This window comes from Protomyctophum bolini, assembly GCF_963924005.1.
Source record: "Protomyctophum bolini genome assembly, chromosome: 12".
In the NCBI taxonomy this organism is placed as follows: domain Eukaryota; kingdom Metazoa; phylum Chordata; class Actinopteri; order Myctophiformes; family Myctophidae; genus Protomyctophum; species Protomyctophum bolini.
This window is the reverse complement of record NC_137873.1, coordinates 29,681,719-29,705,752: the sequence shown is the minus strand read 5'-3', so window position 1 is coordinate 29,705,752 and position 24,034 is coordinate 29,681,719. Positions and strand designations below refer to the sequence as shown.

At 42.7% G+C, this 24,034-nt stretch overlaps 2 protein-coding genes across 6 annotated transcripts in view; one reads left to right on the top strand and one right to left on the bottom strand.

The window, feature by feature from the left end:
* LOC308326352 (histone-lysine N-methyltransferase 2C-like) overlaps nt 1–6,601 on the bottom strand; it is a 94,568-nt gene extending 87,967 nt beyond the window's left edge. For all 5 annotated transcript variants that reach the window (XM_080779160.1, XM_080779162.1, XM_080779163.1 and 2 more), the window contains exons 1-2: nt 5,790–6,601; nt 2,532–2,720 (exon numbers count right to left, since the gene is read on the bottom strand). In XM_080779160.1, coding sequence (XP_080635286.1) covers nt 2,532–2,719 — 188 coding nt within the window. In that variant the 5' untranslated portion in view covers nt 2,720; nt 5,790–6,601. The remainder of the gene's footprint in view (nt 1–2,531; nt 2,721–5,789) is intronic.
* Nucleotides 6,602–19,767: 13,166 nt separating this feature from the next.
* LOC308326355 (A-type potassium channel modulatory protein DPP6-like) overlaps nt 19,768–24,034 on the top strand; it is an 88,019-nt gene continuing 83,752 nt past the window's right edge. Inside the window, exon 1 of the mRNA XM_080779173.1 lies at nt 19,768–19,866. Coding sequence (XP_080635299.1) covers nt 19,810–19,866 — 57 coding nt within the window. The 5' untranslated portion in view covers nt 19,768–19,809. The remainder of the gene's footprint in view (nt 19,867–24,034) is intronic.

The following is a 24,034-nucleotide window of genomic DNA, read 5'->3' as shown; positions in this document are numbered from 1 at the left end:
GGCATCTCCCTTAGAGATATGGTGAGAAGTTCAGTCACGCGAGAGAGACTCAGAATAGAGTCTTCTTCGCTTGGAAAGGAGCCAGGTTAGGTGGTATCAGGTTAAGAAGCCTCTCGAGCGTCTCCCTAGGGAGGTCCTTGATGCACTTCCCACTGGGAGGAGACCCCGGGGAAGACCAAGGACCAGATGGAGGGATTCCATCTCCACACTGGCCTGGGAACGCCTCAGGATCCCCCAGGAGGAAGTTACTAATGTTGCTCTGGAGAGGGAAGTCTGGAGCTCTCTGGCGGAGCTGTTGCCCCATGCGACTCGACTACGGATAAGCGGTTGAAGATGGATAATTGGATGTTTGAGGATTTGGTTATTTTAATTAGGGGGAAATTTGGATCAACGGATCCAGATCTTCTATTTTGGCAGAATCAGCTTTATCTATTGATTGTGCACAGATTTGAGTGTGCGAAGTTTCCATTTATTTTTATATTATACTTCTGTGACTCCAGCACCTCACTTAAGTTTTTTCAGCAGATGAGCTCTGTTTTTGTTTTTTACATTTTTGGTAGAATCAGCTTTGCAATAGTGTGTGAGCTGAAGAGGTAGAGAGCCCGCCTGGGAAGCAGAAGGTCCCAGGTTTGATTCCCAGCCCCAGCAATGTGTCTCTAAACTTGACACTTAACCCCTAACTACTTGGACTTACTTGAGAAGCACTCAGCTGGGTGAAGCTGAAAACTGAATTTCCTCTGTGGGATCAAATGGGTCTTATTATTATTACTTTGAGAGCTGTTTATGTAAGTCACGAGGACCTCGACCAAAGTGTCCTATTGATATAGACGACTTTGCCATCGTCTAAAATAAGTATAAGTAAATGTATTCCAAGAAAATTGCTATTTTTCAGACAAAAGGCAAGTTTAGATTATGTTGAGTTTTTGCTGTATAAGATTAGACACTTTCAACATAAATGTATAAATAAAGCAGAGGACCCCCAAACTGGTGGTTCCCAAATTATTTGGGGGGTTCCCAGAGCTTATTGTGCAACATTGTTTTCTCACTTAACATTAAACCCAATATTACTTTACAATTATTACTTTTAATACCAAATTTGCCAAAAAGATTGTGAAAATAGCCTATTTACAAGCTTTACAACGCCTCTGAGCACATAGATCAGAAATGTGTTCCCCTCTCTTTAAGACAATTAACTTACCCTCTGTGATTTGGAAATTGTAGTAGTTAAGCTGATACTGCTAAATGTATTATTGTTCAATTAATTGTTCAACTATAAAATCTGAACATTTTATTTCTTCTTAATAATTGTATTAACGTTTCTATCTTTATTAACTTCGGTTAAATTAAGCTGCAAAAGACTCCTTCAGTTCCCACCTGGGATTAATGAAGTATCTATCAACCTATTGGTTTTGTGTTTGTCTTAATGGCCAAGAGCTCATTGGAGACATGTAAATCACATGATGTGGCATTGAAAGAGAGGCTATCAACACTGCGGGGCACGGTGGCACAGTCGGTAGTGCTGTCGCCTCACAGCTAGAAGGTCCTGGGTTCGATGCTGTGGGCGCTGGGGGTGTGTTCTCTCCCCCGCGTCATCAATGCCCACACCCGAGGCGGGGTTGGCAAAAGGGCCTTTCTGTGTGGAGTTTGCATGTTCTCCCCATGTCCCGTAGGACGTGTAGCGCCCAGGATTACATTAGATAATTGACGCGTCCGAAAAGGTCGAGAAATGACAGTTACCGTGTGGGGGTCCCCGTGGGTCCCTGGGGGGTCCCCGGAACCTCCAGACCCCCAGGAACACACCCAGGGGGCCGGCCCGGTTCCGGCGAGCCGTCCCGTGTCCGAAATGGTTGAGAAATGACAGAGTTACTGTGTGGGGTTCCCCAGGGGGTCCCTCTACTGTAACACCCCAAATCATCATATATACAGTGACACTTGGTTGTGAAAACCAACCAAAAGCTATTTTCGTGCTCGGTCACAGCCAGCCAGGGACAGACCCAGGGACCCATGTGGACACACACAGCTGTCTATAGGAGTGATTGCACCACTCAAAAAAACAATAGAGGCACTGCCTGATATATCTACAGATGCAGATGACAAAGATGGGAGTGAGAGTATGACATAAGACTTAGAGCATGACTGAGATGCTGACAACCACAATAATGTCTATTGTTTACACAGACAAATATCTATGCAAAAACAGAAGATATAGCTGATGCCTAGCGCTCCACTGTCTGCTATGTACAGTACAGGACTTCTGTTTAAAGTTAAAACTTGCATATCTTTCAGTCAATTTGCAAATTTAGATTTACAGTAAATGTCCATGAGATCATTCAGTGTCCGCCTGCTCAGCAGCATGATTTCATTTTTGACTGGCTATAAATTAAAAGAAATGGAGAACTACAACTTTTGTTTTGGTCATCACAATATGTGTCCACAAAAATACAAGCACCGGACTTTAAAGCAAATTACTTCCCGTGTGTTCACAAGATAATTTATGCAGTATTGCACGAATGGATGACATGTAAACATACTTCTTCCTGGTTTTGGATGTGGACGAGGATAACGCCTGGGATGGGATAGTGGCAGCATCCTTGCGTGGCCTTCCACGAGGTCGCTTGTCTGCGTGGGCAGGGCTTCCTGTGGACGTGCCCCCTGCACTGCTGGAGGGCGGTGAGGGTCCATGGTCAGAGGGCTCCACAGTCTTATCCTCTGATGACATTCTAAACAAGACCAGAGAAGATACACAGTTACACACACACACACACAATCATGCCCTGTTAAAATGGCAGCCAAAATAAACCAGTTCTGGAGCAATCAAATATCGCTGCATGATCATCTCTAATCAACTTTTTTCTAATTGAGTGGAGAATTTGAATAGAATATTTGCCCCAGTAGTTTATCTCGCACTTCTACCAGGTCCGTGTGCTCTTATATGTCAGGAACAAACACATTGTTTGTAGTGAGGCAGGTGTCTGCATGTGCGTGCATGTGTGTGACACTTAATTCTAGTGCATATTCACAAAACATTAGAAAGATCTAAAGGTTCCCGGTTCAAACCCACGGACTAGGAGAAAGAAATCTGGGTGGGGAAGTAGTGAATGGCCACAATTTATCCCTCCGCCCCTTTAGCAAAGCACTGAACCCTGCAACTGGGGGCTGTCAGTACTGTGGTTGTACTGGGCAGCTCCCAGGTTTGTGTGCGTGTGTGCATGTGCGAGAGCGAGAGAGAAAAAAACAGGGTATTGCTGAAAAAGAGGATTTATGCTCAGCAACCTCCCCTGGGTTTAAAAAAGAAAACCCAGTTGTTTTGTTTGGGCTGCCTGGTTCAAAGTTTTTCTGTCCATATCTCAAATATATTATATTTTTAAATGGCATAGACTAGAGGAAAGAAATACATAATTTCCTGGAGTATCACTTAATCTTAGTTATTTTAAAAGGTATACAGTCTTTAATAGTATAGCTGCTGGCTCTATCGGGTCATGTTCAAGTTATCCCTCTATACGTGCCGTTATGTTGAAAATGTAGTGTAGCAGAAAAAATATATTGAAAAGAGTGTAGGGATGACATACAACAAAGGCTGTAAGCCTAATTGTAACCAACACAAGTCCATGGTGTGCACCTTTGTTCACTTTAGCCACAGGACACCGTTTGCCTTCCTCTCATGAAACCTGCTACCCCTCACCCTCCATTTAAGGTCACTTTTGGTGGAAATTAAGTAGAATAAAACTTTTTAGCACTGCAGACAGCATTGTGAAAGTGGCTCACAGGCCTGCCCTGCAGCCTGCACCACACAATGTTAAGCTACTTGGATCTCACATTAGCAATAATGGTTTGACAATCACCAGTGGAGAATTTTTAATTTGTTCAATATGAATGACAGCACTTCAATTGCTCTTTAAGTTGCTTAATATGTGGGCGCAATGTCGAATTACATAGTACATTAACCAAATGCATAATTTGGGGTAACTATTTAAAACATGCTTGCCTATGGTTAAAACAAAATTAGGAGGTTTGTCTGGCTTAAATTAAGATCTAAACCATAAATGTTTACACTGATCAATTGATCAGTGTAAACATGTATGGTTCTGTAGTGTTGTTTCACTGTCCAGTGTCCAGTTCATCAGATGGCGTTTTGTGTTGTTTTGTGAAAATTGTGACGCTCACTTTATTCTTTCAGCATGGACGGGTTAACCACTTACCCCAGCATCCGTATTGTGGGGAAAACTTTGCAGAAAAATAGCAGATCTACAAGCTGACAATACGCAACACATTGTGAGCTTGTAGATTGGCCATTTTCAGTATAGATATTTAATGTAGAGCAAAGAAAAACAGAAAGGTAACTACTACAGAGCCCTGGGGGACTCCGGTGAGGTCAACCAATAGGGGTTAAGTTGTTAAACAAGAGCTGACTGTTTGGGGTGTAACTTCAAAGAACTTGTGCACCTCAGGTACACTACAACCGAGTTTGAATTGGCAAACACGACTATAAACAATACATGGTTACAATTCCAACAATGTCGATTACATTGTTATTTTAGTAACAAAGTGTAATAGTGTCGTGAGGCCTTTAAATGTAAATGCACTAGAGGACAACCGATTGAACCTCAATTGCAACCTATTAGGTCTGTCCCTTTAATAACATAGCACTTATAAACCATTATAACCATTATTTGTAAACTGTTAGCCAAACACAATCAGACGTAGTACAGAGAGATGCTAACGTTAGCTTTTGTTAACTCAAGCTTGAGCACAAAGCAATTGCGTGCTCTTAAAAAAAATCAGCTAACGTTAGCTGTCTTTGCTAACCCGTTGTTTATAAACTGACGTATTCCTTCCTTGCTCAACGACCAGACGCGCGACTGTTGTTGCACACAATTTATCAGTAAATACGATGTGTAAATATCATGATTAGTGCAGCAGCCAGATCGCAACAATGGAGTGCTGTCCATCTACATTCACGTTAGCAAGCCATACAACTTTGAAACTGGCAAGATAGCAAACAGGTTAGCAAACGAAACGTTGACCAACTCCGTCTGATTACTAGTATAACGTTGCCATCGTTTTAATGACGGTGTTTGTAACACCGTGATAATAACGATGCTGCTCCACAGGTACAGTCCACCATGGTGATGTTACCGACTGTGCTATCTGTTAGCCTACTGGGGAAACAACTGGCTGCTAGGCAATGAAAAGAAACATTTGGGCCACACACACACACACACACACACACGTAGAGGGAGAGAGAGGGGTCGGGCTACTTGCTGAAACCTAGCAGCTCATCTATAAGTTATACTTTTGTCCTGCTAGACGAAAATGACATCTTTTCAACTGGAAACGAGTGCTGAAAACACGTCATTTGTGTCGTAATGGCGCAAGGGTCGCCGCGACCAACTGTAAATAAAATGAAGCCTGAACGTTTCCCCGTGGAAGTGGACTCTACTGTACACACACACAAGTACAGTAGACAGTGTATGGTGGACTTTCAAGTGAGCTCTAATTATCATTATTATTTTTGTATTCTTCCGCCAATCCGTTGTGTAGAAGTGGACCCCTTTGTTTTGATATGCTAATGTCATGTAACGTGCATTCGTGTTATTACAGTGTTACTGAGGAACGCATGAGCCGTTCCATTCCGTGCAATAGTCTGAGTCATGAAAAGCAGTAAGGCGGCGACAGAAAAAAACAACAACACCACATCAACACTGTAGCAGCAGCAGCACAAAAACGTTTGCTCATGTCAACGCCATACACATCTTAATAAATAATAATCTTCCAGGTTTATATCTTACCTTCCAACCCTATGAATAGCGAATTATTCTCTTCATGTCCAGAATACTGGGGAGTGGGGGGGGGGTAGTAAAACGTCACACTTTTTTTTATCACTCAGCCAGCTAGCTAGCTAAGCAGGGCTAACTGAGCTAGCTCGCTTCTCTTCTCCAATGAAGGAACACCGCAGTTCTCACAAACGCATCCCGCAGAAAACAGCCGTGATCCTGGATCGCTGGAACTGGAAGAACGTTATTCCTGACTGCGCCCATTTGATGGCGAATCCAACGGAAAGAACCTTCATTGGCACCGCCGCCACCACCAGCAGCATTTGATGATGGATCACTTTCCTTTCTCCAATGACAGCTGTCGTCGCAACCCCAACCAAATGTTAGTTAGTCGACCAGTTCGGCTGCTATAATAACCGAGCCAGTTCAGATATCCACCCCAAAAAGACCACGGTTCGACCACGGGGACATCGGAGAACAGTTTAGTAAACACGGGAATCCCAAAGCCAGACAGACGCGAGCCTCACAACTCCAATGAATGTATTAATGTTGTATTTCTGGATGAGATGCTCCTTTTCTTCAGCTGCGACAAGCCTGCCTCCTAGTTCCCCGAGACTCTCTCAGCCACAGCCAGCCCAGCCTGCCCAGCCTGCGTGCCACGCACCGTGCGCCGACGACCCAAAAAAACAAAAAACACCCGCAACCACGCACTGAAAACCCGCCCGGTTGAAGCACAAGCGCGCACACGGCCTAGTATGTCCGCGAATTTGTACAAAAATCCTTAAGTTTTAGGCAACGCTTCGGTGTACTCCGCGACGGTGGCCATGTCTAGCGTTAAGTGGCACCGAAGCACCGCCCTCCATCGACGGATTCCCCACGAAAATATAGATCCGACAACACGACCGTGCGCGTTGCGAACGACGCTCCCGAGAGTTACGGCCCGGAGGGACGGTAACGTGTCCGAACGACCTCGGTTGTTTGGAAAACACCGCGGGGTAATATAACGACGCAAGTCATGCATAACCCTATTAGACAATTTCTTCAAAATACTCCCTGACCCTGCGGAGGGATATGGGCATTTAGTAAATAAAATAATGAATAGGGGAGGTCGGAAAACACGGATTACTCTGGACGGTGACACTGGATTGGAGCGGATTAATTTGTCAGCCAGTGAGGCGCTGAGGCTCTGTCTGTGGTGCCAGTGACACACAGACCTCCAGCATGTTGTTGTACTTAAAATTACATCAACTTTAACAACTGCAGTGACGGAATCATCTAACGAGCTTTGTGTGTCATTTCAAGTCAAGTATCTAGTCAAATCACCACCAAATAGCTCCCATGATGCTGCTCAAAGCCAGCACCCGGCCTGAGCCCTCCCTCTCCCTGTCCCATGCACGCACTTTCTCCACACAATCATCATGCAGGCAGCTGAGGCAGGTCTGTGCTTTCATATTGGTTGGGCTGTTACGTAGCCAACAACATGCTGTGCATGCATGCTTGCAGGCAGGGGTTAAACTTGAGAGAGCCCCCAGGGGTCGGGTTCTAGCAGCTACCCATTTAGGTCTGATCGGAGTGGCGGAAGGTGCTAGATACTAGAAATATATAGATATTTAGCTATGCATCTCTTTCAAACTTGAGTTGACTGTTGGCTCTCTATTATTCCCCAATCACTAGATTTTGCTCTGCGCCGGGAAGCCAGACAATTCCTTGCGAAATACCGTATGAGCATTGAGCACTGTGTTTCAGTAAACTAGACTAGAGCACAGTTCTCCGTTCTCCCTGGACTATGAGCGCCCTCTGCTGTGTCAGACACAGCACCCAGATATTTTCCCCTTTATTCACTGCCACTGGGAAATATTATTTCCCCCACATGTAGTTATTTTTATTTTTTAAATTGAGCTCTAGAAAGAACATCTCAGAGTTATTATATTATAATTATAGCAGTAGTTGCGACTGTACTATTAAAACCTGTCTGTCCGTCACGTCAGTCAGGTCATGCCTCCATGTATGTGACACACGACATGCTCCATAAATGGCCGTCTATATATGAGGATCACAACACTGACCCCATCAAACCCTGGATAGCCATACATGGAGAAGACTGGATCAATATCTGCATATATGGAGCCGGCCAGCAACACTACATCTGACCTCAAACCCGATCTCCATTTATGGAGCTGACCTGTTCTAACATTCCATTTCTTGATCCTTCCCCATCCTTCCTCTTCAAATGTCTCCCTTTTGACTGATAACTGTCCATTCAAACTCTAGACGGCCCGCCCCAAAGTTATTAGTGCAGCTGCGCCCGGCAGCCGTCGAAAACTAGAGTTCTCAACAGACTCGAAAATTAAGATCTTACTCCCCATGCCAAAGCACCAGCGCTCTCCCAGCAGTCTGCTGTCACCCATGAGGCAGATATGTTTATCTGACCCCCCAATTCCAAAGGGCCAGCACTCACCCAACAGTCTGCTATAGTATCACCCATCTTGCTTCTCGCCCTCAGGCTGGTTATTATTAGTTTATTTTTGTGTGACAGTACAGTAGTATTGTGTTGTTGGTAGTAGTAGCCTTTTTTGATTTAAATATTTATTAACAGTTTGCAGAATTACAGTACATTTCAAGCACAAACTCAATACAAAGACTGTGAGTGGACGACCCAATTAAGCATTACACTTGTTTACAACAGGGTCCACCTTGTTCAATTCATCAAAACATTTAGAGACGTACAAGACACTTCTATATAGTTAAAGAACAGAACAGGAATTCATCATAAAGGAAGCAAAAAGGGAAAAGAAACATATACAGTGAGGGGAAAAGGGGGGGGCGGTGGGGGGGATTCAGATTTACAAACCAACATAGCCTACATGTTTGAAATTATTATCAGGAATACAATACAATTCATAGCTATTTCTATTTCTTTGCATGGAATGTCAGAACAGGTTCTGACATTCCATTATGTTGATTCTTCCCCATCGATCCTTCCTCTTCGATGTCTCCCTTTTGACTGATACCTGTCCATTCAAACTCTAGACGGGCCTGCCCCAAAGTTATTAGTGCAGCCGCAGAGTTCTCAACAGGCCCAAAAATTAAGGCCCTGCCCTCATCAAACCCTGTACACTCAAGAGAATGTCACTGCTACCACCCTTAGATCTCTATATATGGAGCTGACCTGTTCTGACATTCCATATATTGATCTGACCTCCCTGTACTTATATGGCCAGTACAGAATTCATTCCATGTTGATCTGACCCCCCATGCTAAAGCGCCAGCGCTCGCCCAGCAGCCTGCCGTCAACGAGACGGATGCGTGCACACGACCTTGCACGCTTCTCGTCCTTAGACGTCTTACTGGTGTATACTAACTTTTGTAAATTAGTGATTCCATTTATGTAACCAGATCCCAGTGTAAACCCACCACATCTTGCGTCTCACCTTACAACCCTGGTAGGCTAATGATGTTTTATGATTGTGTAAAGACAAGTGTCTTGTTCAGTAGTGTTGCCTGACATCACTGAAGTGTTGGACACCTGTTGTCCAGGTGTCACTTTCTAAAATATGACCTTTGGGCTGGTGTACATTTACACCTCAGCCACCATTGCCCTAATTACCTAGATGCTACTGTGCAGTCATGTAGAAAGAATATGTTTGAGACTGAGCCAAATTAATATGTTGAAACCTTGTTACCGCTATTTTGTGCAATTGAATACATTTTCACTTAGACATTTGTTACCCGAGCTTTGACGACAGAGAGAGCCATGCATGTTATTGCCTATCTTGAGGCATTCAATATTTATATACTGTAGTATAATATCAGTCATATTATTTTGTATTAAAGATTAATTTCCCTCCCGGAGTGGATAAAACTGTTTAATGAGACAAACAAATAGCTTTATTGGTACCGAGTACCTGGCAATTCAGAGTAGGAACACAGCACATAGTCCAACACAATCCCAAATGTTATATTATAAGGAACTTGCTTTACCTTTCATGGAATCGAAAAATGCAGCCTATAGCCTAAAGTTTGATAACCTCTTTTTTGGGGCTGTAATCCATGAGACTCACTGTCTCATGCATTACAGTCAGAGACTGTAGTTACTCAGTTATTTGTGAAAATTAAACTGCAAGGGGTGAAGAAAGATCTGTTTTGTAATGTTACAGACAGAGGGCAGTATAACACCAATAAGAATTGAGTATAGCCTATTTACAGTAGACTACATTGATTATTTCCAATTCACAGTAGTGAATCTATCTATCTATCTATCTATCTATCTATCTATCTTCTGCTTTTGCAGTAGGCTACCATGTTTGTATCCAACTATCCACCCTATCTCTACTGCTTTTGCGTTTGCCTCCCACAATGTTCAAATGCATACATATATAGCATCTACATAATGTCTATACAGCATTCTGAGATTTCTTTCACCCGGAAAGGTTGTTATACAAAATACAACCCAAATACTGTAGGTAACCTCGTCTTTATTGCTTTACTTTTGATTACATTGTCACAACTCTGACCGTAAAGCCTGGGGATGCACAAGGTTGTCATTGAACTCAAAAGGTATGGATTCTGATTTTCCCAGACATAATGACAGTTTGTAATGTTATCAGAAAGTGCAGATATTGCTGAGCAAAGTGCTGAGGGCTTTTTCTATCTGCAAGAGTGCAAGTTGTCCCTGTCCGAGACCAGTCGTACAGTAATCCACAAACAGAAACAAATTGCTGTTTTATACATGCTGATTTCATGACGTCGTTAACATATAAGAACAGTATAGCCGCACCAGAATGCTTGTGGAACCCAACAGTTCACTTTTATATCAACCATTGGTCTCTTCTCCTCTGTCAGCAGCAAATACATTATGAAAAACAAAAGACATGATCAGTAAATCACTTACTGATCTGTAAATAGACAATGGGACTTCAAACAGATGTTCTGGTATTGACCAACCATGAGAACGTTGAGATATGTGCTTTATAAAGTAGCTAAGATCTATTATATTAAAGTTATATAATTTAAAATGTTCAAGTCATGACTTTCTTTACATTGTCACGAATATCCCATTTTCTTAGCCAGTTCTATCAACAAGTTAGTTTACCCTTTCACAGTAGGAGTACAATTGATTCCATGGCAGAATAATGTTTGAATTGATCAAATGTGTAGAAAGTAATATCCCCTCTTCACAAAAAAAGCCTTTTAAATTAAGGGGGATTTGTGATCCCTCTGACTTTTCCACACGCTTCAATAAGGGCCTCTGAGTCCCTTGTCCCTGTTTGATGAACAATTCTGTTGCTCATGGCTGGTTGGAGCTAATTAAAAGCTATTTATAATCAAGGGGAAATGTAGCTAAGAGAGAGAGAGAGGGGGGAGTATAAAAGTGTCATGAATCAAAACGAAAGACTCATTGTAAACCAAAACTAAGGAATATTCAATATTCACTTATGGGCATCGATCAGAGTGATAATACCATCTTGGATGTTCCCTCCATGGTGGAAAGTCTTGTGACGCAAGGCTTGCCATGTATGAGCGGAGACTGAGAACAGACAAAACCCAAAACCAATAGTTCAGAGAGAAGTTTTCCCTCTTGTGAGATGGGGTGGAGTGAGGGGGTTTACTTGCCTACCTCCCTTGAGCACTACTGGGACATGAGAAACTCCTTTAACAACTTTAACTATATTTTATCATTTTTTTGGAACAGACTTCAGTAGTCAAGTAAGTGTGATGTAAGTTTCCAGTTATAGTACAGGAATAAGAGTAAGGAAGAGAAGACTTGTTGGCAAAGTCGATCTTGTTACCTCACAGGGTGAGATGATAATGGCAAAAAAAAAATTCTCACACAATCTGTTCCATGGAGCAAAAGATGCTGATTCCAGATGAACGATTGACTGATCTGCTGAACAAGAGTGAGAAATCACTCATTGATGTGTCAAAAGTCTTGCCTGGATATATGAAACATGACATTTTTGTATGTCAGCCTCTTCTCTGGTGCTCGTCCAACTTGTCCTCCAAGGACAGTCTTCATAACTTAAGTGCAACTGGGGTTGCTTTTGTTGAGGACCTGTGACACAGTAATCGATGACCTCTCGGCTATGCTCCAGTCAACACTGTCATCTCTTTTCACTACCCTTTACAACCCCTTTCCACGTTACTTTCCACTGTGGCCTCACATGAAATGGGTTGAAAAGCTGAGAGGCATTTGGACTCCCCTGGCACCACACGGGCGCAGAGGCCTCATTATAATGAAGGTTATATTGCTCTGCCTCTGTCCTCTGTGTCCCTCTCCGTTCAGAAATCTCTCTGATGTCCAGGAGTCTATCCTACAGATGTGAGGTTTACCCCTCCAGCATGCCAGTAGCGCTGCACATCTGTCGACGTCGTACAGTATGCATGAGTGTATGGGAGACTCACACTTAGAATGAGCCCAGGTGTGAGTGTGAGTGTGAGTGTGTGTGTGTGTGTGTGTGTGTGTGTGTGTGTGTGTGTGTGTGTGTGTGTGTGTGTGTGTGTGTGTGTGTGTGCGTGTACATGCGGCACAATTAAGCTATCGCATCCAGCTATAGCACATACAGCATTGGATGATCTAATGAACATTGAACATTGAAGTGATCTCTCTCTCCCATACTGACGTCACGTGCACCCAGTGCATGTAAGTGGAGGAGCCGGACAGTTATAGCCTACAGAGGAGTCTTCTGACCTATTGACCCTCAAGAATGGTCAGTATGGTATAGTGACTGAGTCAAATCCTGTCATAATGGTTGAATGTTCCACTCAGTCATAAAAGCATTCATTCGCAATTCCTTGATCCTTGATTGGAAATATGACATTCACTGTACAATAAATGTAATTGTTGCAGATTGTGTGTTATGTGAAATCTAAAGCCATGAGAAGTGCATGCGTATACAAAATGACCTTTCCCAAAATGAACTTCAAAGAGACTTTGCCTCACAACAACATGTTGACAACTAATGCATGTTGAAAGGAACTTGCGTCACAAGACATCTCAATGTCTCCATCTATCAATGAGAGTGACAAACTGTATGGTAACTGAGCCATGCATTGCACAACCAAGAGCTATATAATGTGGAGAGAGATGCAGAGTTGCAGACCAGTCAGGATAGGAACGCTATAGGACTAGTGAGATCCAGAGGATCGAATAGGAATCCAGGACCCGGATGGAGGGAGAGGAGAGGAACCAGAAGGAACCAGAGAGAAGGATGTCTGATGAGAGGGTCTTGGCCACATCAGGACACACCGCTCCTACAGACCAGCTCCCGACGCTCTGACCCCGAGTGTCCCAGACGATCCCAGGCAACCCAAGGCACTACAACGAGAAGCTCAGGGGTTACCCAGACCAGTGATCCAACCCCTGCCGCTTGCCGCCTGCCACGCGATCTCTCTCCCTCAGAAAACAGACGACCCCAGTCTGCCTCTCTCTCAAAGCGCTCAACAAACCAACACTCAGGAAAGTGATGCATTACATCAAGTTCATGGCAAAGGACATTATCTATCATATCATTTCATTATCATTTGATTTGTTTCTTAATTAACTCTTGTTTAAGAATTCTACTGAGTTGTCTATAGCTTAGGTGTGGAAATAAATTGATTCATTTTTTAAAAACAAGTCTATTATTTGCTCAAGAGTTGAAGCTACTGGTTAATGGAAAAGATCTCTTACCTTCAGATTCCATAGAGTTATTGAGATAAAATAATAATTGATTATTTTATAATCTTTTTAATAATTGTATTGGTGGTTTAAAGTTAAGGGTTAAATCTAAATTAATCTTGTGCTTATTCCTAAACTCATTTCACTGGTGCCCCTTCTAAAATTCAGATTGATTTAGACTTGTAATTGAAAACATATAATTCAGATTTATGAATAATTATTTCATAATTATTAATTCCACCTAAAAACGACATGATTAAATATATAACTACTACACGTGCGTGCGTGCGTGCGTTGTGTGTTTTTTACAACTTCTCTAAATATTATTACACACAATTATGACAGCGGAAATGTACTCTATGTATTTATTTATATGTTTTAATAAATACAGTTTCTGACAATATTTTGCTGCATTGTAAAATAATTCTTGAGCATTCAATAGTACTGTCCAGCATTCCTTTAAGTGGTACATCTGTATAGACAAATGCTGTAACGAGAGCTGCAAGGAGTGTTGCTAAAAAGACTACAGTCAATGTTACACAGTACATTCTGTACTGGAAGTCAATGATTGGGATGAAAGTGAAGCTTTTCCCAAATATGGAGAAGACTGACTTCATAATACTGATCACATAGATAGATGACTGACATACAGTACACTGGCCATGACAGCCATCCAAGATCCACATAGAAGCCAATGCCAAGTTGTTAGTCCCTATCCATCTTCAACCGCTTATCCGTAGTCGGGTCGTGGGGCAATAGCTCCACCAGAGTGTTCCAGACTTCCCTTTCCAGAGCAACATTAGTGACTTCCACCTGGGGGATTCCGATGTCTTCTCCCAGTGGGACGTGGGACTCTTGATTGGCTCACAGAACGTGCTTGGCAAGTTTCCGCTTTGCTTCTGCTATGCTTCGCAATGAATCTCGGGAAAGCTTTCCTTCATGTTGCCTCCTCTCGAGAGACACACGCCCCAGAGCCGAAGGAGGTGTCTACCCTTTTATGTCTATATTACTCGTTGTCAGCTCCACGTGCATCACATCTTTCTTCACTATGACCATATCCTGTGTACTTTCTGTTTCATTGCACAAGCTGCCACTTATATTGGTGATGCGGCACAACGGAAGCAAAGCTCTGCCAATCCTTTAAAGCCAATAGATTGGGCTGGCCAATCAGAGATTTATATTAATTGGCTAATTAAGTGGTAAAGCTTCACCAATCCGTAAAGCCGGCAGGTCGGGTAAAAACGATAGATTAGTTACAGATAATATAATAGTTGGTTAACTGGACATCTTTATGCTTTTCAAACAGACAGTTTTTCATGAATATAGAACACTGCTTGCCGTTTCAGTGCAGTAATGTTTGTCGGACCAGTTAGGACAGGACTGGGAGATTGCACATCACACCTCAATGTCAATTTGTCAAAATGTCAAGCGTCATCGTTCAATTGTACTGCTGGGTCTTTCCTGTGCATGGATGGACATATGAATCCCAGTAATAAGCCCAAGGTGTATGGAGACATCTGTGACAGTTGGTTAGAACTATAATTGAAATAAAGCCTCCCATACTTTATTCATGTTATCAAGCCGTCACGTTGTTTGTTTTCATTATAGTGCAAGGGAAAACTGCAGGTATTGTTTGGAAATGTCATTCTCATTACATTAGAGGAGAAAAACAAACTATTCAGATGAGACGTGTTTTATACCAACAACCATATGCTGTATCCTTTACCTAATCCGCCATCCGTTTTTTTAAGCTATTTGGACGTCACTGACAGGTGACTTAAATGTTTGATGAATCTGCTTGAGCCAGTGAGCTAATCATTCAGCCACTTGCTGTGTTTTAATCTAATGCTGCTTCTCTCCATTCTCTTAAAAGCACAGAGAATATGGAAATGACGTTGCTCAGTATTTTGTGAAGCAGTTTCACAAGACTGCACTTTATCTATCAGTCAAATCCAGAGGGTCTCAGTAGAGCCATAATAGTTAAATTAAACACTGAATGTGTTTCATGGATGGCCTGGCAAAGTGTTCTCTGAGGGCTGTACCAGCATCTTGAAAAGAACATCCCTTTCCAGGCATTTGTATACTCTGCATCTGTCCTCAGATGTCCTGTGTGTGTGTGTGTGTGTGTGTGTGTGTGTGTGTGTGTGTGTGTGTGTGTGTGTGTGTGTGTGTGTGTGTGTGTGTGTGTGTGTGTGTGTGTGTGTGTGTGTGTGTGTGTGTGTGTGTGTGTGTGTGTGTCTTTGTGTGTGTGTCTTTGTGTGTGTGTCTTTGTGTGGGCTTCTTGAATGTTCCAAGTATAGTATCCCAGTTCCATTTAACAAAGTATCAGTCCCTGGCTGATGAACAGAGAGCATTCAGCCAATTGACATCCAGGAAACAATATAATTGTCTACATGATCACAGAGGAAGTCAATAAACCAACAATGCTCTGATGCCACTGACCCACTGTAACACAACACTGAAGCAGACATGCCCGTAGACGTGGTTCTGTAACGTAACACTGCGTCAGGCACCACCATATCTTAAAGAGGTCATTGTGCCTTCTACACCTGCTAGAACACAGACGGTGTGCTCCCCGTGTGTAGGTTTACCTGTGGTTCATATACAATATCTTAAGAGTAAAGGCACGATCGAGTGACAGAACCTTAACTAACCTAACTATCAGGCTCCTCAACTGTGGAAACCTCTCCCAGTTTTGGTCGCATGCAGTGATCTTGAGAATTGTTTTTGTGATTTGGCACTATAAATTAAATTGAAATGAAAACTGAAACAGTGAAGCGGTCATGATTATAGAAATGGTCCTGTTACACAACACTGAATTGGACATGCTCATAGAGATGGTTCTGTAAAGGCTAGTCGACACCAATGCAACTTCTTGCAACATGATGAAACTACCATTATCCCCAATGGCAGGTGCAAGGAGTGCACTGGCCTTAACACAACACTGAAGCGGACAGTAGAGATGGTTCTGTAACACAACACAGTGAAGAGACACAACACTGAGGTGGACATGCTAGTGGACATGGTTCTGTAAAACAACACTGAGGTGGACATGCTAGTGGACATGGTTCTGTAAAACAACACTGAGGTGGACATGCTAGTGGACATGGTTCTGTAAAACAACACTGCATGAAGTGGACATGCTAGTGGACATGGTTCTGTAAAACAACACTGCATGAAGTGGACATGCTAGTGGACATGGTTCTGTAAAACAACACAGCATGAACTAAAGTGGACATGCTAGTGGACATGGTTCTGTAAAACAACACTGAGGTGGACATGCTAGTGGACATGGTTCTGTAAAACAACACTGAGGTGGACATGCTAGTGGACATGGTTCTGTAAAACAACACTGCATGAAGTGGACATGCTAGTGGACATGGTTCTGTAAAACAACACTGCATGAAGTGGACATGCTAGTGGACATGGTTCTGTAAAACAACACTGCATGAAGTGGACATACTAGTGGACATGGTTCTGTAAAACAACACAGCATGAACTAAAGTGGACATGCTAGTGGACATGGTTCTGTAAAACAACACTGAGGTGGACGGGGACTGCACAAAAGTCTGACCTCCCGTTAGGATTAGCAATCTACGTGGCCGGTTAAGACTGAGGTTAGGGTTAGCGACCTACGTGGCCGGTTAAGACTGAGGTTAGGGTTAGCTACCCTCGTGGCCGATTAAGACTGATGCATGGTGGCCGGTTAAGACTGAGGTTAGGGTTAAGGACATCAGTGGTTTGTAGTATTGTACCTTACAAATGTATGTTTGGGTTTGGGATAGTGTTAGTAATCGGTCGGACTAACGGGATGTCGGAACAATGACATGTTACCCGATGGTTCTGTGCTGAACTAAAGCTACCTCTCATCCTCTTGTATTGAATACTGTACAATATAGGAAAAATAAGGAAACGGGATGCAGAAGTGATGACGTTGCTTTATTTGTTGACAAGCAGTATCATCATTGGTTTTACTTATAAGGCTTATTTCATGTGAGTTTACGGTTTATGTTCAGTGTTTACTGTTTATTTATGTGCCAGCTCATGTAATGCCATACGGATCAAAGAACATTAATTAGCCCAACATTTCCCTGTGAAGTTGACAGTTGCAGGATCATTATGGTTGGGTGCCCTAGATAATATATTCATCAATCTGCGTCTATTTAACTTTGCCTCTCCCTAATGGTAAATCATTTAAGGTCGCCAGATGGAGCATTTTCAGTGGGATCAAAACCATCTTCCACATTTTGAAAATGTAATCTCTAAACTTTCTCTTTCTTTCTTTCTTTCTTTATTTCTTAGAGAGAGAGAGAGAGAGAGAGAGAGAGAGAGAGAGAGTTTGAAGAGACTGCTGTCAATTCATCATTTATTCATGAGAAGTGAACAGGCGAGTTTAGTAAAGCAGAAGTTTGACTGCCAAAACTTTCCAAACTTACAAAACATAAAGTATACACTCCTTCTATTACCATGGTGACAAAAAAAGGAGCAGCATTAATAAAAAATGATGTTCTGAGTTCAGTTACACTGTTAAGGCTATGAACTCCTCCACTATATAGATCAGTGCAAAATTGCTGACCACAGCAGGAACACCATCTCCATTTCACGTTTCATATTCTCTTCTTTGGACATCAAGGCGTGGTAGTACTGTAGAGGTAAAACATCCGCCGCCACCACAGAGGCGTGGACTCACTCACATCTCTGCAATGATGTTCCCGCTTGGATGAACACAGTCGGTGGTGTCTGTGGGCGGGAAGCCGGCAGGCAATCGTGTTCTTGTCACTAACAACTCCTACTGGTTTGGCTGTCTGTTTCGTTTAGTTTTCGTTTCATTTATTTAGGAACCCCATTAGCTGTCACAAATGGGCACAGCTGCTCTTGGGGTCCACACACAGGACATGTACAAACAAAGAAAAATATGTTGCAAAAGTAACAGAAAGAACGATGAAGAAGAAGAAGACGAAGAAGAAACAATGGTTCAAAGCGACTGTTAAATATTGCTAACTAAAAAAGTGCCCTTCTGGGCACAGGTCTCCACCAGGAGGATAGGAGTGTGTGTGTGTGTGTGTGTGTGTGTGTGTGTGTGTGTGTGTGTGTGTGTGTGTGTGTGTGTGTGTGTGTGTGTGCGTGTGATGTTTGGCAAAATGTTTAGGAGCAATATAAACGTGTGTGTGACGCGGCTTGGCCAGTTATAGCGCCACCATGAGTTGAAAATGTTCATGTGGCATTTCTTCCTCGACCTAGTGGGAATGTGCGTGCACAATTTCACAGAAATCACACAACGTGTTCATGATTTGCAGCATTTTGGTTGAAACTGAGCACTCCTGCGAACTTTGGAAGCCAATCTTAGCTAATCAGGATGGAGTCTGAAAAATCTGAAAGACCTGTTTCGTTGAATGGCTCTAGAGAGACTGTGTACCAATTTGCGTGATCTTTGGACAAAATCTATAGGCCTACTGTCCAAAAACTTGTTTTGCACAAAGCGGCCTCCTGGTAGCGCTATAACAGGCCATTCTGGAAATTTTGGGGCAGAGGTTCATCGTTGGCATCCAGGGAGTGTGTGTGCAAAATTTGGCATCGATCGGGTTAACGGTGCCGGAGATTATCTGTTCACAGACGGAAGGACGGACGGACACACACACACACACACACACACACACACACACACACACACACACACACAGACACACACACACACACACACAGTCACACACACAAGGACGGACGGAGTGCAAAACATACTCTCTCTCTCCCCATGCCTTCTCGGCCTGGTGGAGACAATGAATAAACACAAAGAACATTTGTATTGCGTTTTTGTGAATGAATGAATTATGGTGAGATTAATTTTTCAATCTCACCTGCACAATCTATTTTTATTATGTTGTTGCCGTTTCCAAGATATTTGGTAAAGGTAACAATTATGTACACTGATACTGAGCGTGAGCATCACATTTTAGTCTACATCATGCCTCTGTACTCGTGCAGCCTGTATGTGCTCAAAGCACTTCCCCTTCACCACACTAAGGAAATTAGTTGGAGATAGAGAGGGGGAGGGGTTGAGAGAGAGAGAGAGAAGGGGGGGTTGAGAGAGAGAGAGAAAGAGAGAGAGAGTGAGAGAGAGAGAGAGTGAGAGAGAGAGAGAGAGAGAGAGAGAGAGAGAGAGAGAGAGAGAGCAGAGGGAGAGGGAGAGGGAGAGGGAGAGGGAGAGGGAGAGAGAGAGAGAGAGAGAGAGAGAGAGAGCGAAAGGGAGAGGGACAGGGAGATAGAGAGACAGAGATAAAGGGAGAGGGACAGGGAGATAGAGAGAGAGATTACAGTTTATTCAGGTGACAGCTCCAGTTGACTAATTTGTTTCAGGTGCAGGCTGCTACAGAGGGAACCATGAACGCATCAGCATCTGTAGGGAACTATACCAAAGGAACAAGCAAAAGTGAACAGGTAGGGTAATTATATTTCTTTGAGTTTTCCTCTTCTCATTTATAATTTCTGATAATGTTTTGTTTTGTTTTAGTCAGAATATCTTTAGGATATTAATATTAATAGGCTCCTAGCTTAGTCCTATCTGAATGGAATTTGAAAAAGCTGCATTACACATGTTTACCATCTCTCCAGAGATACAGTGATTTGAGGTTTGGACAAAATCAGTTGGGAATAGTAGCAAAAAGTGTTTTGAAGTAAATGCTAATTGGTGGACGTGAACAAATATATTAATGAATGCACATGTATATATACAGAGTAACTAAGAGACTAGAGTGTCTCTATACTTTCATTAGGTTACAGATTTGTTAATCTGATGGTGATCTGGGGAAGAAATGATAAAGGGTCTGAATGAATTAAATTACCTCCTTCGTCTCCAGGCAGTGGTTACTGTAACTGTATTCACTTAGATGTAATTATGCAAGTGGGTTTAATTCACATATTTGTGATTGCTCTCCCTCTTATGCAACCGGCATGTTACAACATTGTGGTTGCAATGTCTGTGACAATAGTTCCCTACTGCTGTAGCTACATGAAACAATAATTCTGCACGCCGCAATGGCACCATTAGGGGAGAGGCCTCAGCTGGCTATTTTTTTTTTATGTCAGGCATTGACACACAAACAAACACAGCAGGCCTACACAGTTTGCAGTACACCAAAAAAAGAGCGTGATTGTTTTTTGCTTGGGGGCCGTCGGGTCCCCTCGAGCCTTGGGTGTGTTTGAGTACATATACCTTCAATATGTTATTACACAGACTGTATGAGCCATTTGTCTCCTTATTGTTTCAATGCTGTCACTGAAGGGCTTGGCCAATGTCAAGGTTGGCCAGCGTATTTAATCAGGTCCCAATCAGCTGACAGAGGCAAACCGTTTTATGACTGTGTTCGGAGGTCTCGCTGTCTATATTCTTTTGATTGTTATGTTTATATGCTGAAGTATAGGACTTTGGACAGAAAATAAACGTCATAACTTTATTCCACGACTGTCGGCATCCAGGTGTTTGACAAGCAGAGGTCAAGATGCTTTGACACAAGTGGAAATGACTGAAAACTATCCCAAATGCAGGAGTCTGGCTGAATGTAACCTTTCTAAATAAGTCATGACATCCAAACCCATTAGGGAATTGCTAGAATTATATTTGCTCTCCATCCAGGAATCGTTTCAAAGTTTGATGAGGCAGGTGATGGGTGCACTTTCATGCGTCACAAACTTAAGGGTGATGTATCTGTTGGCAGAGGCATCTTTGGTCAGATGTAAAGCAACCATTCATTTAATGAACATTACACGCACACGCGCACACACACACACACACACAGAGAGAGAGAGAGAGAGAGAGAGAGCGAGAGATCTAAACATAAATGTAATGTAGAGACAGAAAAGTGAAAGTCCTGCTGAGACAAGCATCTCATGTTTCACGTCAACAATAGAACAGGATATGATAGTAAACGGCAGTGCATGTGCAGAACACTACAGGTGCAGAGCAAGCTTCATTACTTCATGTCAATTCCAAACTAAGAGGAAACATGCACAAAGCTGAAAAATAATAATAATATGACTAGTGTGATGACCAATATATTGTAACTTTTATTTTGAGATCATTTTATTACAATATTTATTTTTAACCCAGTGCGGACAGTTCAAAGGCACAGACATCTGTTGTTCCTGTGAAATATTTACACATCCACGTCGAATATACCCAAGCCACAAAATACATAAATCATGGAACACAATATTTGTCCTATAGCAAATGATGGTCAAACACTGCTGGCTGAATATGTTGAAGTACAATAGAACTACATTTGGGGAGTCTCTCTCTCTGTTCATAGTGATGAATGAACCCTCTCTCTTTGTCATGTAACAAAGCATGCAGAGACAAAAAGGCTTTGACGATGAGTAATTGTTTTGGAGCTCAAACATGTAAGCCCTTGCGTAGTGCAGAATACTACAATACATGAGCTATACAGACCACTTTGTCCCCTTTACAAACAAACCACATACAAGCACACAAAGTCTTAAATGTGCTGCCAAGGTAATGCATGAAGCTGAAACTACAGAGGGCAAAGTGTGATGTAGGAGCTGTAGTCGAGCGGCTGCATTCTCGTTACTGCACCTCTGATGGGAGCACAGATGGGATCCTCCATCTCTAACCGTTGAAGCGCACCATTTGACATCTGTGAGTATCTTATAGATACCATAGCTTGTGCACAACAGCTGCACAGATGTGTGAAAATAGCACACCGAGTTGTGCCCACTCATACAAAACAGCCATTTACTCGGAGAGTGTGTTTGAGTGAGAAGGTTCCAATGTTGTTTGTGCTGTGCAACGCCCAAAAAGTTTAATCTCACTGGCTCATTGTGTGCTGTCCTTCCCCTTCACTCTTTTTTGTCAATACATTTGATAATAAATGGTGGTAGGTTGCACAGAGATTATCACACTTTTTGGTTGATTTTGTAGATGAATCTAGGACGATATAGTCTGTCAGTATAGTGTGCAGCCTTTCCTCTAACAGCGTATGTAAATCATCCTTGTGCTAAAGCCACAGCATTGGCCTGTTAGGAAATCCTAACACCATGTAGTGTCAGACAGACTGCCATATATTACACTGCATGTGATTAGTGTTTATTATGAAGATTATGAAAACTCTTGTAAACAAGTTGTTACCACAACCATGGCTAAGAACAGATGGCCATGCTGCATGTAATTGAGCATCACTAATCCATCAGTGGCACATATATCCTTTGAACAAGACACCCTAGTTGGACAGCATGGAGTGTTGCACCTGAGCATTTCCAAACTCTGAACTGTTTCATAACAGAAAAGTAGTGCACATTGCTCCTACAGTATACATCCATCACAATTTGCAGTTTTAAAACAACCAATCCTCCAGTGTGAGTCAACAAATAACCCCAAAGATCAGATCTCGAGGGGCTCTCCAGACACGTTCACAAGAGTCAGGATTTCAAAATTCATATGGAGTTGGCTGTCAGTCTGAATTTCCCATCTCGTAGTCAAGATGCGGGGTGTGCATTCTATTTCTATTTGCTATGTGAATTGTAAGAACCTGCATGTGGCACGGTTGGGTCCAATTCTAATTACTGTATGGATGTCAGACGATTGGCAAACAGGAGCTGTGTGCATGGAACTGCAGGTGAAAGGCAATACGACAGGATGTTGTTGCACAATCAGACAGAGATAGAGTGGCAAGCACTCTGAGACATGTCCCAGAAAGCCAATGCTGGCTCTGTGTGTGGTGTGGTGTGGTGTGCATGCTTGCGTGTGTGTGTGTGTGTGCATGCGTGCGTGCGTGCGTGCGTGAGAAAGACTGTGATTCCGTTTTTTGTATACTGTATGTCAGGGGGGGTATAGGCCACCTTTGGCACCGCTGCCAACATATAGGCACAAAAGAGGGTGATCACTTTTCACATTTCCATGTTTAAGCAAGTATAGAGCAGGAGGACGTGGAGGGGTAGAAGTGAATATGCAGCACTGCTCATCTTTACTCAGCCACCTTCAGCAGCACACGCACGCACACGCACACGCACACGCACACACACACACACACACACACACACACACACACACACACACACACACACACACACACACACACACACACACAAGCTGTGGAGGAACCTTTGAAGTTTGTTGATGCATTGCTTCCCTCCTACCTTCACCATGAGGCCTCAACACTCCAGATTCCTGGAGCGCACTGCGAAAGGCTTGCTTCCAACTCCACAGTACTCATTGTTCAGAATAGAGATTAATTTATGATTGTATGCGTTATTGATAATCAAATGAAGGGGAAGCAAGGTGCGGAGAGAGCATCTTGCCATATCATGTCATATACTGTATAGATGGAGGAATAGAAAAACATAGACCCGCAAAATGAACTATAATACCTGACTAGGCACAATAATTATGCTAAACTATACTACAGTATAAGTAAGAGTCCATATACACTGACCACAATATGTATATTTGGTATCTCTTGAAGATACCAAATATACATATTGTAAGCTGAAACACTCTTAAGAGCTCTTAGGTTACCTCATGGATTGAAACAAGATCTGAGAATGCGGAAACAGAATTTGTGGCACACGTGTGAGCCTATTATCTCACAGGAAA